Here is a 14,543-nt window from a genome sequence, read left to right as displayed (position 1 = left end):
CAGCAAGTCTTTAAGGACATTTTTCTTAAGGCAGTGGATACATCTATGTATAGCTGTACTTAAAAGACTAAGAAATAACTGGTTTTTTATTTGTGGGGTATCCTTTTTTTTGGTTTTTTTTTCTTCATTGTTTTAATGCATTAGTCATCTTAGGATTTACTCCACTATAAAACACTCATCTCAGAGCTTAGTTTCAATATATATAATTTATATATTATTTATCACTGTAGATACATGTTCTTGGCCAAATGTATCCTGTCTCCATTCTATTGGGATTTTGGGATTTCAAGGTAGAACTTTTCTCTCTCAAAGTATGTTTTACCTTCCAAAGTTTTTGATTCAAAACTGTTTTCCTTCAGAGCAGCTGATCACCTGCTAACATTGTCATCCTCACCACAGTACTTATTCTGTGGATCAGGAGAGGCAGGGAAATTGATGAGGTACCTTCCTCATGAGGGAAGAGGTACAGAGCACTGCATTTCAAAGATCCAGCAGGATCTCTTTCCACACTAAAGAATGTAGTTGCAAAGTAGAAAAATGGTGATCTTCTACCTGTGGTACATGGATTCCAGGGAAGGTCATACATGACCCTTGATAGCTCATAATGTAGATTTGTCACCTGATATGTTTGGACTCTTTAAAATGGCTCCAAGCTGTGCATCTCCTTTAGAATATCTTTAGGGATTCAATTTTTAAGGAAAAGGTAGAAAAGAAGTTCCTTATAAAATTTATACAGGTGTATTAAGGAAGAGGAAACTAGCAGCTTGCTAGGACCCAAGACTAAAATTGAAATGTTTTTAATTGAGCTGTCTGCTCTTTCAAACACAGGTTTCCCCTACAATTTTAGTAAAACAGTAAACTCTTCCTTCTGCATTATTCCAGTGATACTGGTAGCATCTAATCAAACTCTCCAAAACTTCCATGAAAGAGGCAAGGATTAGCAATCCTGCTCTACAGATAAGGAAAGGCAGAGCTATGAAATGTGCTGCCCAAAGCCATATGAGAAATTTATATGACAGCAGAGCAGAGGACTCAGTTAGTTATGCTGTTGCTTTTCCCTTCCTTTCCTTAACAATCATTTCATGCCAATTGATTTTTTAAAACAAGAAGCAAAAGGCAATGAGAGCATGATTTAAATAATCTTTAAAGTGTAAAGGGAATCAAGAATAATTCTAAGGAAGCCTCTACTCATAAGGAAGGCACAGCTTTGCCAATCACACCTGGCATCATTCTTCTTCATCCCAGTTTTCCAGTATTTTATTACCTTCTGTGAGATTCCCTCTGCGGTTTAGAGTGGTGCACGAGATCACTACTTGCAGACCAGGCTGGTTTGAAACCATGGGCTGAATTTAGAGGGATGTCCCTTAGCCCTGAGTTGGGTGAAGTAGGTCAGGCTATTTTCTGTTAGTAGATTTAACAGGAAACAAATTTATTCTGAATTGTTTCAGTACATCCTTGCTGCTGTGGACTGAAGTCAGCTGCTTACACGATGTGTTTGCAGAGCTGTGCCTCCAGAGCCGTGCAGGCTGCATTCCTCTTCTCTCCTCATCAGCGATGTCACCCTGAAGAAGTGGCATCTTACTCTTGCCCACCTTGGCTTCCTGTGTGCCTTGAAGGTTGTATTTGCTTTGTCTACTGAAAAAAAAACATTTTTAGTACTGACAGCACTCCAGAACCAATAAAACTGAGGCAAAGGGAGTTGTTCTACTCTGCTTCATGCCTCATTGCCAGTAGAATTACCAGCTAAGGCCTCTATGAGCTGCTGGCCTCTCTCCCTATCCCAGGAAGGGCTGGCATCACACACAGACCCTGGATCATGCCCTTTACCTCCAGGTTTCATTTACTGCTGTTTTCAGCAAGCCTTGGAATAAACCAGTTTCTTTTCCCTCTGACCCAGAGCCCTCTGGCAGAGTTACTGGCAGCCCCTTCCCAGTCCTGCTGTCAGCCAATTCACCAAGAAATTCTTGGGCCACAAGTGACTTCTGTCACTTCTACATCCCTCAAGCTTTCATGGCTTCTCCAGGAGCCCAGTGCACCTGAGGCAAGGCAGACACCCATGCTTGAGGAATTACTGAGGCCCAGCCTCCTCTGCTCAGAACACATCAGGGGCTTAAAGAGGGACAGAGAGGCTTAAGGAGACTCATTCCAGAAACATTTTGTTTTGCAAGTAACTCAGTTGAGGAGGAAAAGGTCTTGTCTTCCAGTCCTTGTTTAGAGTCACAATTTTGAATGTGGAATCTTAAACATCTGGCATGGAATAGATGATACATATGCTTTATTAGCTTTGCTTTTTAGACTTAAGATTAAAGAACTGGTTTCAAATACCAGCTGAGTGAAACTTAATTTATTATTAAAAAATAAATACAAGCAATACGATGTAACTTTTGAATTTTTGCTTCTGTTCTGTGTCTGAAGTGTGGCTTCTCACTTATATCAAGGGACAACTTTTATGCCAAATTTCAGCAATTAAAGTTTACCAGTGTCTGGGTGAAGACAGAGAACTCAACTTGCAGTTGAAAAAAATTGTAATAAAACTCCAGCAGATCTTTGACTGACATTGTAGCAGCAAGTGTCACTGTGAGGTTCTTTCACAATGTTGGCCTTAGATTAGTTTTCCATCTTTTTAATGTAATTTTTTTTCACTTATGTATTATTTATAAAATGTCCTAGATGTTCTGGAATAAAGCAAAGTTAAGAGTTCTTTTAAACTGAAAATTGGGAATGAAAATAGTTGAAAAAATACAATTTTTATAAAAAACACCCAATATTGGTAATATGATCTATGTACTACTTTCATAATGAACCTAATTTAGAAGGATAAGATTTAAACAAATGCATAAATAATTTAGGTGAAATGGCTTAGCTTCAGTCCCATTAAACTTAGGCTCCTAAGTGCCTAAATAGCCTGCAGGAATGGGATTCAAGCACTTCAGGAAATTTTACTCAAACCATAATAGAGCCTTACAGCCATACAGCCATACTCCCTGCCACGCCGTGTAAGTGCTCTTTGCGAGACAGTAATTCTGCCAAGGAAGTGGCATTTAGTATCAAATTTTAAATTGTTTTATATATTTCCATAGAGGTACTTTCCATCTTTCCTGTATGGATTGAGGGCATAACTGGAAATTGCGTTTCTGATGAAGAAATCTTAGCCAGCTCACTAGAAAATCGCTAAGCAAGCGCTCCAGAGAGAGCAGCGGGGCCGGGCAGTCTCCCGGATACTCGCCATGGGAGCCAAGCACCCGGGCTCGTCTCGGGGGACCGCAGGTCCGTACGTGGGGTCCCACCCGGCCGTAGCCCCTAGCCCCCGAGGTGCGCGCGGAGTCTGCGGGAGCCGCCTCCTCCCACCCGCAGCACCACCGGTGCTCTGCCCGCCGCTGCCCGCGCTGACCCGGGGGGCGCGGAAGCCTCTTCCCGAGTTTCTCCGGCGCCGAAGGCATCCCGCCGCTCCGCGCTGTCCCGGTGCCCCCCGGCCCGCCCGCGGGCAGCCCCCGGCCCGGCACGGCGCCGCCAGCAGAGGGCTCGCTCCGCCCGGCAAGGCGCCCGGCGGCCCCGGCGCCGCGGGCAGAGCGTCCTCAGCGGCCCCGCGGGCGGGCAGCTCGCCCCGCGCCCATGTGCGCGCCCGGGCAGGCGGCCCCCAGCGGCCGCGCAGCGCAGGCCGGGCCGGGAGGGCGCGGGCAGCCCGCGGAGCACGGGGACAGCCGCAGCTCTCCGCGGGCGGCCGGGCCGCCCTCCTGCGCGGGGCGGGCGGGAGAGGCCGCGCTCCGCGCCCACGAGGAGAGCGGCGGAGCGAGGCCGAGCTCGGAGCCGGCGGCCCGACGAGGGGGCGCCCGGCCGGGCGGAGCTGCCGGCGGCTGCCCCGGGCAGGGCAGCATCTCCCGGGGCGCGGCGGCTCGCGTGAGCGGCGGCGTGCGGAGGGCGGGGGGAGGCGGCGGCTCCCGCCTCAGCCTTCCCCAGCAGAGGGTGCCTGCCGGTGGGACGGGGGAAGCCGCGCTCTCCTGGACTTTTGTGGGAGTGGGGGTTGTGGTGTGTGTGTGTGGGTTTTAAGGGGGGTGGGGTGGGTTAGGAGAGAGTCTGTGGTTTCCATGGAGATGAAGCTGAAAGTGCAGGAAATTTAAAGGCTTTGGGTCCTTGCAAAGCAGACAAACTGGTGCCAACGTGCGTGGCTGCTGTTGCTGCTGAGGAGGCTGCTTTGCAAACGGCGGAGAGGAGCGGGGAGGAAGAATCGGCAGCTACTTCTTCTACACGCACGGGCAGACAAGGAGGAGCGGCAGCAACAAGCAGAATTTGCAACAAAAAGAGGCATCTCCCGTTACCGGGAAGGGCGAGAAGAAGCAGTAGCAGCAGAATTTTGGAGCGGCTTCACCAGGAGAAATTTTATAGAGAAGCCTGCAAGAGAGAGTGTTTGCAGGGGGCTTGTTCTCCGCGCTTATCAGGGGGCTGTCTTTTCTGGTGGTGCGCCGAGGGGAGATCGCGATCCCCTTCAAAGACGAGCTATTTTGGATATCCCCGTACAAGTTTTCTGATGTATTTGCTTGCACCTTCTTCCCTTGCTGTTTGGTGAATCCAGCCCCCCTTCCCCCCCCCCCACCGGTCTCCCAAGGATGGATCATTCCCAGTGCCTTGTGACTATATACGCCTTGGTGGTTCTGCTGGGTCTCCGGCTAGAGCAGGGCGCCTGCCAGCACTATCTGCACATCCGACCGGCGCCCAGCGACAACTTGCCCTTGGTGGATCTAATCGAGCACCCGGACCCTATCTTTGACCCCAAGGAGAAGGATCTTAATGAGACCTTGCTAAGGAACCTCATGGGCGGACACTTCGACCCCAACTTTATGGCTGTTTCTTTGCCCGAGGACCGGCTCGGAGTGGACGATCTAGCTGAGCTGGACTTGCTGCTCAGGCAGAGACCCTCGGGAGCGATGCCCAGCGAAATCAAAGGGCTGGAGTTCTACGACGGGCTGCAGTCGGGCAAGAAGCACAGGCTGAGCAAGAAGCTGCGCAGGAAGCTGCAGATGTGGCTTTGGTCCCAGACCTTCTGCCCGGTCCTATACACGTGGAACGATCTCGGCAGCCGCTTTTGGCCCCGGTATGTCAAAGTGGGCAGCTGCTACAGTAAAAGGTCTTGTTCAGTCCCCGAAGGCATGGTTTGCAAACCTGCCAAGTCCGTGCATTTAACGATCCTGAGGTGGAGGTGCCAGCGTCGGGGCGGGCAGAGATGCACATGGATACCCATCCAGTACCCCATCATTTCGGAGTGCAAGTGCTCTTGCTAGGGCTGGCACTTCCCTTCGCGCCCCTTCTCCAGCGGACTCACGTGGACCTTTGCTGCAACAGAAATAAAAGACATTTGCTTTCTGGTTAACGTTGTAATGCACTGTAACGTGTAGGAGAATGTATATTGTGTGTATATATGGCACCGGTTTAATATACTATTAAAAGGTCAGTATTATACGTGAAATAATCAGCGTCTACTGTATTTTCAAGACTATTACCCTGATCCTTGCTAATGTGTTCTTTTTTCCTTTTTTTTTTTTTTTTTTTTTTTTTTTTGTATTTATATTCCAGAGAGAAGTCACTTCGCTTTGGCGAAGTAGGTTTTTTGTTGGGTGTTTTTTTAATAAAAGGATTAAAAAATACAAACCAAACTTTTTGATAAGAAAACTTTTGATAATATTTTCCATTATTCGGAAAGCGTGTGTGAGGGTTTTTTTTTTTTTTTTCTTTTTCCTTACGGACTTCAGATTTAAAATAAAAATGAATAAACGCCTAGAGCACAATGTTATTGTAAATAGAGAGAACAGTTCGAATGACTTAATCCTATGTAAATGAAGAGTATCTGCTATTTATTCTTTATATCCTTGTAGTAAAAGTGCAGTGCAGAATTAAAGTCAACCACTAAAACACGAGCCGTTTGGATTCTGTTTGCTTTTTGGTTTGGCCGCCGTCGGGGGGGCTTTCTTCTCTCTCCTCCTCGTTCTCCACGCTCTGCAGGACGTTTCGTGGTGGCAGGGGGAGGTGGGAACCTGCTCACGACTCTGTTACAGGGACTCTGCGGCACCTACACCGCCGGAGTGCCTCGGGCTCCGACTCCGCAGGATGGGGGGCGACCGGCGGGGGGGGTCCCTCCGCTCCGCGCTGCGCTGTCCCCCGCGGAGCCGCTCCCGCGGTCGCGCAGCCCCGGCGAGCTCGGTGGCAGCTGCTCGGGGATTTTTCTTTTAACCGCTTGACATTTCATTTACAACGGGACACGTGTCTTTCACACCTACCATTGTGGTGGGACACTGCTGAAACTTGACCCCTGGGCTTTGGGGGGTTTCAGCGCAGACACGTTATTAGCCTGATCCTGTGACAGCCCCGCACACCGCCAGGCCCGGCCCGGTTAACTCTTTGGGCTCCCGCCAGCGCCGGGCCATCGCCACCCTGACGGGCTGCCCGGGGCTGCGGAGCTCGGGGCCTGCAACCCCTCCCTCGAGCTTCTTCTCTCCAGGCAGCCCGGGGAGCACCGTGCCCCGCACCGCGGAACAGCGAGCTCTGCTGCCGGGGTGCAGCGCGCCGTGCCGCCCGTGCTGCCGCGGGGTGCCCGAGCCCCGCCGCCGCCCGCTCCCGGTCCGCCCCCCGGGGCCGCCCCCGCCCGCTGTCCGCTGCCCTCGGCGCTGCGGAACGGCCCGGCCCGGCCCGCGGGGCTCCGCGGGATCCGCAGCTGTCCCGCGGCTCCGTCGGGACCCGGCCCAATTAGGGACGTGTTTGACTTTTACGTTCTGGGAGAGCCGACGGTTCGTATCTCATAGATACCAACTGCGAAAACAAACTCTCCACGTGTTCTTCAAAGACACTCTGACAGTGCAGAAAGCCTTTTCCTTATTTATCTTGGAGCCAAAAAACCTCTTTTTTTTTTTTTTTTTTTTAAATTTCTCCTTCAAAACTCGGAGGGAATCTATGCTAATCATTTTAAACCCGTGGGTCTTTCACTGAGACGAGCCAGCCCTGCTTTCTCTAACGCTTAGTTCAGTCCGGTATCTCCGAATGCATATTCATTCCCTCGCTCAGTCTCTCGGTGCGTTTTACCGCCCGTCTCTTTGCTCTAATTTCAATAGTTTTAGGAGGGGGCAAGAAAATCAGATCTTGGGACATTTAGGGTATTCATTAACCTAGTGAAGAGGAACAGAGGCATTATTACTCACATAGAAGGCACCCTGCCCCCATGTCTATCTAAGGGTTCATTGTAAAAGGATTAAAAGTTAAAGACCTTCATCTTATGATTCTTTCATTTAATCTTCGTGGCGCCTGAAAGACATGCTGGATGGATGATCACATTTAAAATATTCCTAATGTCGGCTACCTTAGGACTCCAGGCAGGGCAAACAAACGTAATTTATTTCCAGAAGAAAGGGTATATTGAGATGTTTAAGTTTATGAACCACCATTACCATGTATATTTGTTAGGTTCTGACAAATACCCAAATAACATTAAAATCAGCCATTCATCACATATGAATTTATGCAAAACCTTGTATGCCTGGGGCCAATATTTTTTTAGACAGAGTTTCACTTGCAAAAAAAAAAAAAAAGTTTATTTAAAAAAAAAGCAAGAGTTTTTCATGACTGGTAAACACGAGAATTATGTGAACAGAAACTATTTCATGCTGGGATGGCAGCCAGGGACTCGGGAATGTCAACAAAAGTTCTCCGAAGGTTGAAAATGTCACTGGATTACAATACAAGGTCCTTTGCCCCATTAGCAAACTTTGCTAAAGTAATATTCCCACTACTTAGCGAGGGGGGTCTCCCAGTGATTTATCTGTCTGTGATCCCAGCAATGGGGCAAACAGGGTCTTCATCTGGAAACCACCTCTGGCTGCTGGCTTCAGTGATTTAAAAATTTTTATGCGTGCAGAGGTGACTGTTGTGTATTGGTGACTGTTACGTGAGTGTAAAAGAAGTGTGCTGTTAAAGTAGTCTAAATATTTATCACCATATCTGTTTTAACACTAATCCGAGGGTCATTGTCATCAGAGAGTCATGTGTTACATACATGCTTTCTCAACCAATAACACCTGTTAATAAATTTATGAGAATATTTTGGGTTTTAAAAAATCAAGTTTCACCATCCATAAGGCCCATGATTTTGTAGCTGGTAGATCAAAAGTAAACAAGTAGTCTTCAGTTGTTTTTGGTCAGGTCCACTTTCTGGTCCTCCTGCCCTAGTGTTGAAATGTTTGGCTTGTAGTGGAAGTGTTTCAAACCAAACAAAATATCTTTCTGATGAATGTTTCTATGCAAATTTATTTAATATTAGATTTTGTAATATGTTTTTATATCAAAATTGAATTATAGCTCTTTTAAATAAAAATCAATTCATAACACAACCAGTTTTTCTTTGCTGATCTTTGTAGTGGCATCATAAGGCTACACAAAGACCACTGTGGGGAAGAATTAAGGGAAAAGCTTAAAGTTTGCTTTTAGATACTCTGCAGTTTCTTATTTTGCAATTTTAGTGTTTTAAAGCATAATAATGGGAATTTCAATTCATTTCTGTGATTGCCATAGGCTCAGCTGAGTCATTCAACCTGTGTGGTGCAGTTGCTTGTGAGGAGCACAGAACTTCATCTTCTTTGCCACTGTGGTCAGTCGTTATCGGAATAATCTGTTCTCTCACACCATGTGTTTATTCAAAAACTAATAAAGTTAAGGCCTGGTGTTCAAGGGAGGTTCCTCTATGACATTGCATTAGCAGCCAAGGCATTGGTTTTGTCAGTGCAGAGCAGTATTCTATGTATCTTTCTTCATTGCTTTACACTTCTGATTATCAGGGGAAAACGTGGCTTTTAACCAAAGTTGTGATGATGGCTAATTTGAAAGTGCTAAGAGGAACACAGGCAATAAAAGCACAAAAAAGTAAACCTGAGTAACTTGTCTAACTAATTCAAAATTAGTTCGATAGTGTGAAGAACTAATTAGGAAACATTGTACATTAAAGTGTTGTCTCCTCACATACATACTTAATTGAAATCTCTATTTGATTTTATCATTTTCAAAATACCACCACAAAGATGAGTTCTTGAGATTGCATGACAGCAAAACCTAAATAACCACTGCTAGTCATCACCTAAATAACCACTGCTATTAGAGCAGTAGTATTTCGATAAATACTGGACAAGTTTTTCTTCTTCCATAGTTTTAGTAGAGAAATAATCTTAATTTAGTTACACCAACACCTTGAAAAAAATTTCCAGCAGTTCGCTTAACTGGGCTGTGTTACATAAATGTAATCTGCACCACATTGGCTGGATCTTGGACACATTAAAGAGAAGATATTCCAGCTTGGAGATTTGCCAGGAATCTTCATTGAAAGCTGAAATAAATATAATGATGTCATCATATAATGTAACATCATCGCTTTCAAGGTGAGCCAAACCAAAGGTATGCTGGCAGGGGAATGTTGCCACCTGGTAGATCCATGCTAGGAATAGATATGATACTCTTATCCAGCGGGGAGGAGAACAGCCACACTCTTCCTGGAGTGCCCACAAGGATCCTGCAGTCTCTCTGTGCCTGCAGGTCCAGTGGGAGCCTTGCTGCACGTGGGAGCCGCAGGGTCTGTGTCAATGCTTTCTTTTAAGAGAGCAGCTCCAGCAAATTTGAAGAGACCTTTTCATTCCCTCTTCCCTGCTCCCAGACCAAGCAAGAAGCTCCAATGGTTAAAAGTAACGGAATGAATACATTCACTTGAAACAACTGCTGGAATGGTTCAGACGGGAACAGAAATATTCAGCAATCAACATTCAAGACTCTAAATCCTTGGAGGTGTTATTGCAGGATCAGCAGCTTACAGCCCTCTTCATGAATTCTGGGTACCAGTGTATTACTGCTAAGTCCCCTGCAGCCTGTGCCCTGAGGGGAAAGCAGCTGCCCTGTGTGATTGTGCTTTTGAAGAGTCTGGAAGAAAAGCTACTACAGAGAAATCTGCACGGGTGTAATGTCAGTGTGTCACTTTTCCCTACTGAACTGTGGGACAGGAGTGCAGAGATGCCACAATTTAGCCTCTGACTCTGTTGGTGGATGGCTTAGATGGAAACCACCTGAGAGCTGATGCTATGGGAGCTCACTAGTTGTAGTTCTGCCCTCTCCAGGGGTATATTTATGTGCCTTCAAGCATCCTTCTGAGTCAGCACTCAATGCCAGACCAACCTGTGTGCACACTGAGGTCCTGACAGCCTGTAGATGTCCTGTAAGGCTTTGGAGCCATCCCTGTGGGGCCTCTGGCTGTGTGTGGGTGCTCCCATCCCAGAGCCCAGCTGAAGGCAGCAGCACCAACTGAAGGCACACAGATCCTGGCACTGACTGGTCTGGAGTCTGCTCTTCACCCAGGACAGACATCACCCAGCACTCAGGTCTCTCCCGTGGAGAATCCCAGAGTAGTCACTGCATCAGATAATCATAACAGAGTTTGAAAATAGGTTTCACACTCCCTCCTCGTTGTTTTCTTTCCCTCATGAGAGGGGGAGTGGCAAGGCTCCCATCACAAAGAACGTTACTCAGAACCAGAACAGATCTTAGGCACAACACTAAAAACCTGTATGCAATGGAGAAGGACTGGGTGGCTCGAGGGATTGGTAATGGTATAAAGAGCTTTTCACCACTAGGCTTCTGGCTCTGATCCAGAGGTAGTAACTGAAAGCCACAGTCATCTGATGCCTGCAGAGTGGGCTCTGTAGAATGAGTTGTTGGTCTCTGCATAGATCCTACCAAGCAGGATCCAGATCACAAAGCCACCACCAGAACTGTCATGCTTGCAGGGATTCTCAATCCAAAGTGCAAAATGAAGCAGGAATGAGGATGTTTGATCTGTGTTTGTAGTTAGTAGCTTAGCAGTCTGTGATTGTGATCGTGATTGTGATTGTGAAGAGTATATTGTTGATGAGTATTTTTTGTTTTGTGAGGCAGGGATTAAATTAGGAGAATGTAACCAATATAGCCCCTTGTATTGATACAACTCTAATAGCATTTTCCTTCTGGCATAGTAATGCCTTTATTTTTGGCCTACACCTGGCAGCTTCCTACCTGGCTTGGATGCAAACGTGTGGTCTAGAGGAAGATAGAGCAAACAGAAGGGCCAGGCACTGCTGTATTAATTGACGTGCCTCCTGCACTGGGTGGTGTAAATAACTTCATAAGTGCATCTTATACCTACTGGTGAAAATACCTTATTTCCAGCACTGCAACTTTCCAGGGCTCAGGGTAGAGGTTACCCTTCCATAGGATTCCCAATCACATGGCTCTGAGCACACACTTCTCTGAACAATTTCAGAATATCCTTGCCAGGCTGCTGTTTTGTATCTGTGCCATAAAAAAATAATCTAGTACCTTTCTCAGCAATAAATAAGCTGAGTTTAACTTGAAGTATTAGGAAAAACAAATATATAAACCCAATATATATTTATATAAGGACCAGTGTAAACATCAGTCCTCTATTTTAAAATGAACCTTCTGGTATTCCAGGCACTTCATAATATTGTCTGGGAGTGAAAAATGGACAGAAAACAATTTTCCCTCTCTCCCTCTCCTAGTTTGCTTTGGACATTTAGGCACTGCATATCTAGCTAGCTTTATTTTGCTTTTTGCATGGATTTGTTCTCTAAGGGCATTCCATTTTTCACACAGCAACAGAATGTTGAACAATACTGCACAGATATTATTGTAAACATGCATAAATTACTGGAGAGATTTCATGGCCCAGTGAGACCATCTGAAATACTATCTTTTAAAATCGGGTGGACTTCAAAGTTCATCATGTCCTTTTGGAATAAGTGGGTAAATTTTTGTTTTGTAGGTAATACTTGCACAATAAATGAGGTCATTGACCTGAACCTTGAAGCTCTTGTAAATAAGCCTCAGTTAGAACCAAGACCTAAATTAAGTCTCAGTGCTACATCTCCTGGCCTTAGAAGCACCCAGGTATCTCTCCTCTCTCTCATTGTATCTGCTCCTGGCTTCATGAGAGTGTGAAGAGCCCTCTTCCCCCAGCAGTTTACTGGGTCTGTGGGGGGTTCACCCTGGCAGAACTCCAGGTGCCCACGAACGCTGCTCTATCACTCCTCATCTGGACCGGGCGGGGGCGGGGGAGTGGAGAAAATACAAGAGGTTCTTGGGTCAAAATAAAGGCAAGGAAAAATCCCTCACCAATTACCATAACAGGCAAAACAGACTTAGCTTGGGGAAATTTATTTATTACCAACCAAATCAGAGTACTGAGAAACAAAACCCAAACCTTAAAACACCTCCCCTCCACCCCTCCCTTCTTTCCAGGCTTAAATGCACTCCTGATTTTCTCTGCTTCCTCCCCACCAGCAGCACAGAGGCTTGGAAATGGGGGCTGGGGTCAGATCATCACGTGTCATTCTGTTGCTCCTCCCTGCAGAGCGAGAGAATTCCTCACACTCTTCCCTGCTCCAGGGTGGGCTCCTCTCTCCATGGGGCCACAGGTCCTACCAGCTCCAGGGTGGGCTCCTGTCTCCGTGGTGCCACAGGTCCTGCCAGCTCCAGCATGGAGGGCAGCTTGGCGTGGGCTCCTCCAGCGCTGCAGGTGGATGTCTGCTCCACGGGGGACCCAGGGACAGTCTTCCCGACCATGGTCTTCAGCAGGGGCTAGAGGGAAATCTCTGCTCCTGGAGGAGCCTGGAGCACCTCCTCCCCCTCCTTCTGCACTGACCTGGGTGTCTGCCGAGCTGTTTCTCTCCAGTATTCTCACTCCTCTCTCTGGCTGAAATAGCTGGATTTTTTGTTTCCATTTGTAAATACCTCTGCCCAGAGGCGCTCCCGTCAGGACTGATGGGCTCAGCCTTGGTTCACCTTTGAGCCTGCTGGAATTGGCTCTGTGGGGCATGGGGGAAGCCTTTCAATCAAGGCATCCCTGTAGCCCCCCCTCAGCTGCCCAAACCTGGCCCCACAAAGCCAGCACCGTTGTGTGTGTGCACAGTGGAGTTTCTGGTGAGCTGGGAAGTCTAAAAAAGCTTCCTGAGCACTACACGAAGAAGGCATTAAAGCTGGACCACCAGGTTGGGAATAGTTACACTGTACTTAAGCTGTCTTGAGAAGTGCACAGCATTCTGCTCTGAGCCTGCAAAACCTTGAGCACAACTCAGCCAAGGCTTCACAAGCAGATCCACAGAAGAGCTCACTGCTCACCCCACTAGTCCAAACGTTCTCACTTGGAGCAGCTGAAACCTCAGCACCCTGTACGGGCGTCCCGAGGGAACCGGGAGCAGCTTGGGTGTTCAGGGGAGGGCTGTTCCACCTAACCAGGAACAGCTGAGTGTTGTGGTTTGTATAAACTGTTTGCCATGTATGTGTGGCATGTGGCAGTAAATGAAACACTTACTTTAAAACTTATTGAAGTTCTTTCAGCAAAAAAATTAATGTGGGGTTGGCTTTTATGCGTTGTTTCAAATGAAGCAGAGATTTATACACCTTATTATCCTAATTTTTTTCCAGACACTGCCTTGAATATCTCTCATATCTTATGGGAAATCAGATATCAGAGATCACTGTTAATTTCCCATCTATGGTAAGAACAAAAAAATGAGTAAGTCTAATGAAGTGGCATGTAGTCAAATGTTCAGACTGTAATCATCCACGAAATATTTAAAGCAATCTGAAAGAAACTTTTCCAGCTAGGCACACTAGGTTCCTCTTACTCCTAAGCTTCTGAGAGATGCCAACAAAATTTAAGGTTAACATTTTCAGTCCTGGGTGCCAGAGATTAGGCATCTTGTTCAATAAGATGACATCTATGGCAGGAAAAACCTTTGGTTTGAATTTTTGGATGCAGAAATTCACCTCTCTCAGTAGGAGACAACGATAATACACCACACTGTGAAAAACAGCAGATGTAGCTTTACTGCTACGAACAGGACTCTATCTGATATGTTGAATTTTGTAATTGGTTACAGTAAGGTGTTTTGTTTTGTTTTGTTTTGTTTTCAAAAGAGCTAATAGATGCTAATAATGTGTTTTAAAATGGGGCATTTAGGAATATAACATTCCTAGGAGCTGCAGAAAACTCCATTTCCAAATCTTCTCACGCTAAAGTAACGAGAAGAACAGGTGGCTTTGGAGTTTCTCACAGACAAGAGAAATCCTAAAGCAAAATAATTGGGTTCTTAGCCATATCTTCTGCCAGGGTGGATTTATAGGGGCAAAGGGAGGATGGGGAAAGACCTAAGGCAGCATTACCCTCTTTTCACTTTTTTCCCTCCTTCTGCCTTCCATCAGCGTGGGTGATGGTGTCATATGCTGAAGGAGTGGTTGAGTTCCCTCCCTCCTTCATTTCAGCTCTACAACAGCCCCTGCAGATGTGATGGATAAACATACTGACTTCAATGCATTTGTTTTATGCCAATCAAAGATCTTCATCTGCTTTTAAAAAATACTAAGTATTTTCAGAGATCTCTTTTTCTATTTCTTATTGCTTAGAATCTTTCTGTCTTTGGTTCAGTAATTACTTGTCACTGAAGTTTCTCTTTGCCTGTTATATTTTCCCT

General features: G+C 46.4%; 1 protein-coding gene across 1 annotated transcript; it reads left to right on the top strand.

Annotated features, from left to right (window-relative positions):
- The first annotated feature begins 4,042 nt into the window (after positions 1-4,042).
- NOG (noggin) lies at positions 4,043-5,850 on the top strand. Its single transcript, XM_009094369.4, has one exon. The coding sequence runs from the start codon at positions 4,605-4,607 to the stop codon at positions 5,274-5,276; it is 672 nt and encodes a 223-aa protein (XP_009092617.1). The 5' UTR covers positions 4,043-4,604; the 3' UTR covers positions 5,277-5,850.
- The last annotated feature ends 8,693 nt before the right edge of the window (positions 5,851-14,543 follow it).

The sequence above is a fragment of the Serinus canaria genome, chromosome 18 (assembly GCF_022539315.1).
Source record: "Serinus canaria isolate serCan28SL12 chromosome 18, serCan2020, whole genome shotgun sequence".
NCBI lineage: Eukaryota > Metazoa > Chordata > Aves > Passeriformes > Fringillidae > Serinus > Serinus canaria.
This window is presented reverse-complemented; position numbering and strand designations above follow the sequence as displayed.

Bases quoted from the DNA above. Each gene is read 5' to 3' on its own strand.
- NOG (XM_009094369.4), top strand. From the start codon at position 4,605: ATGGATCATTCCCAGTGCCTTGTGACTATATACGCCTTGGTGGTTCTG.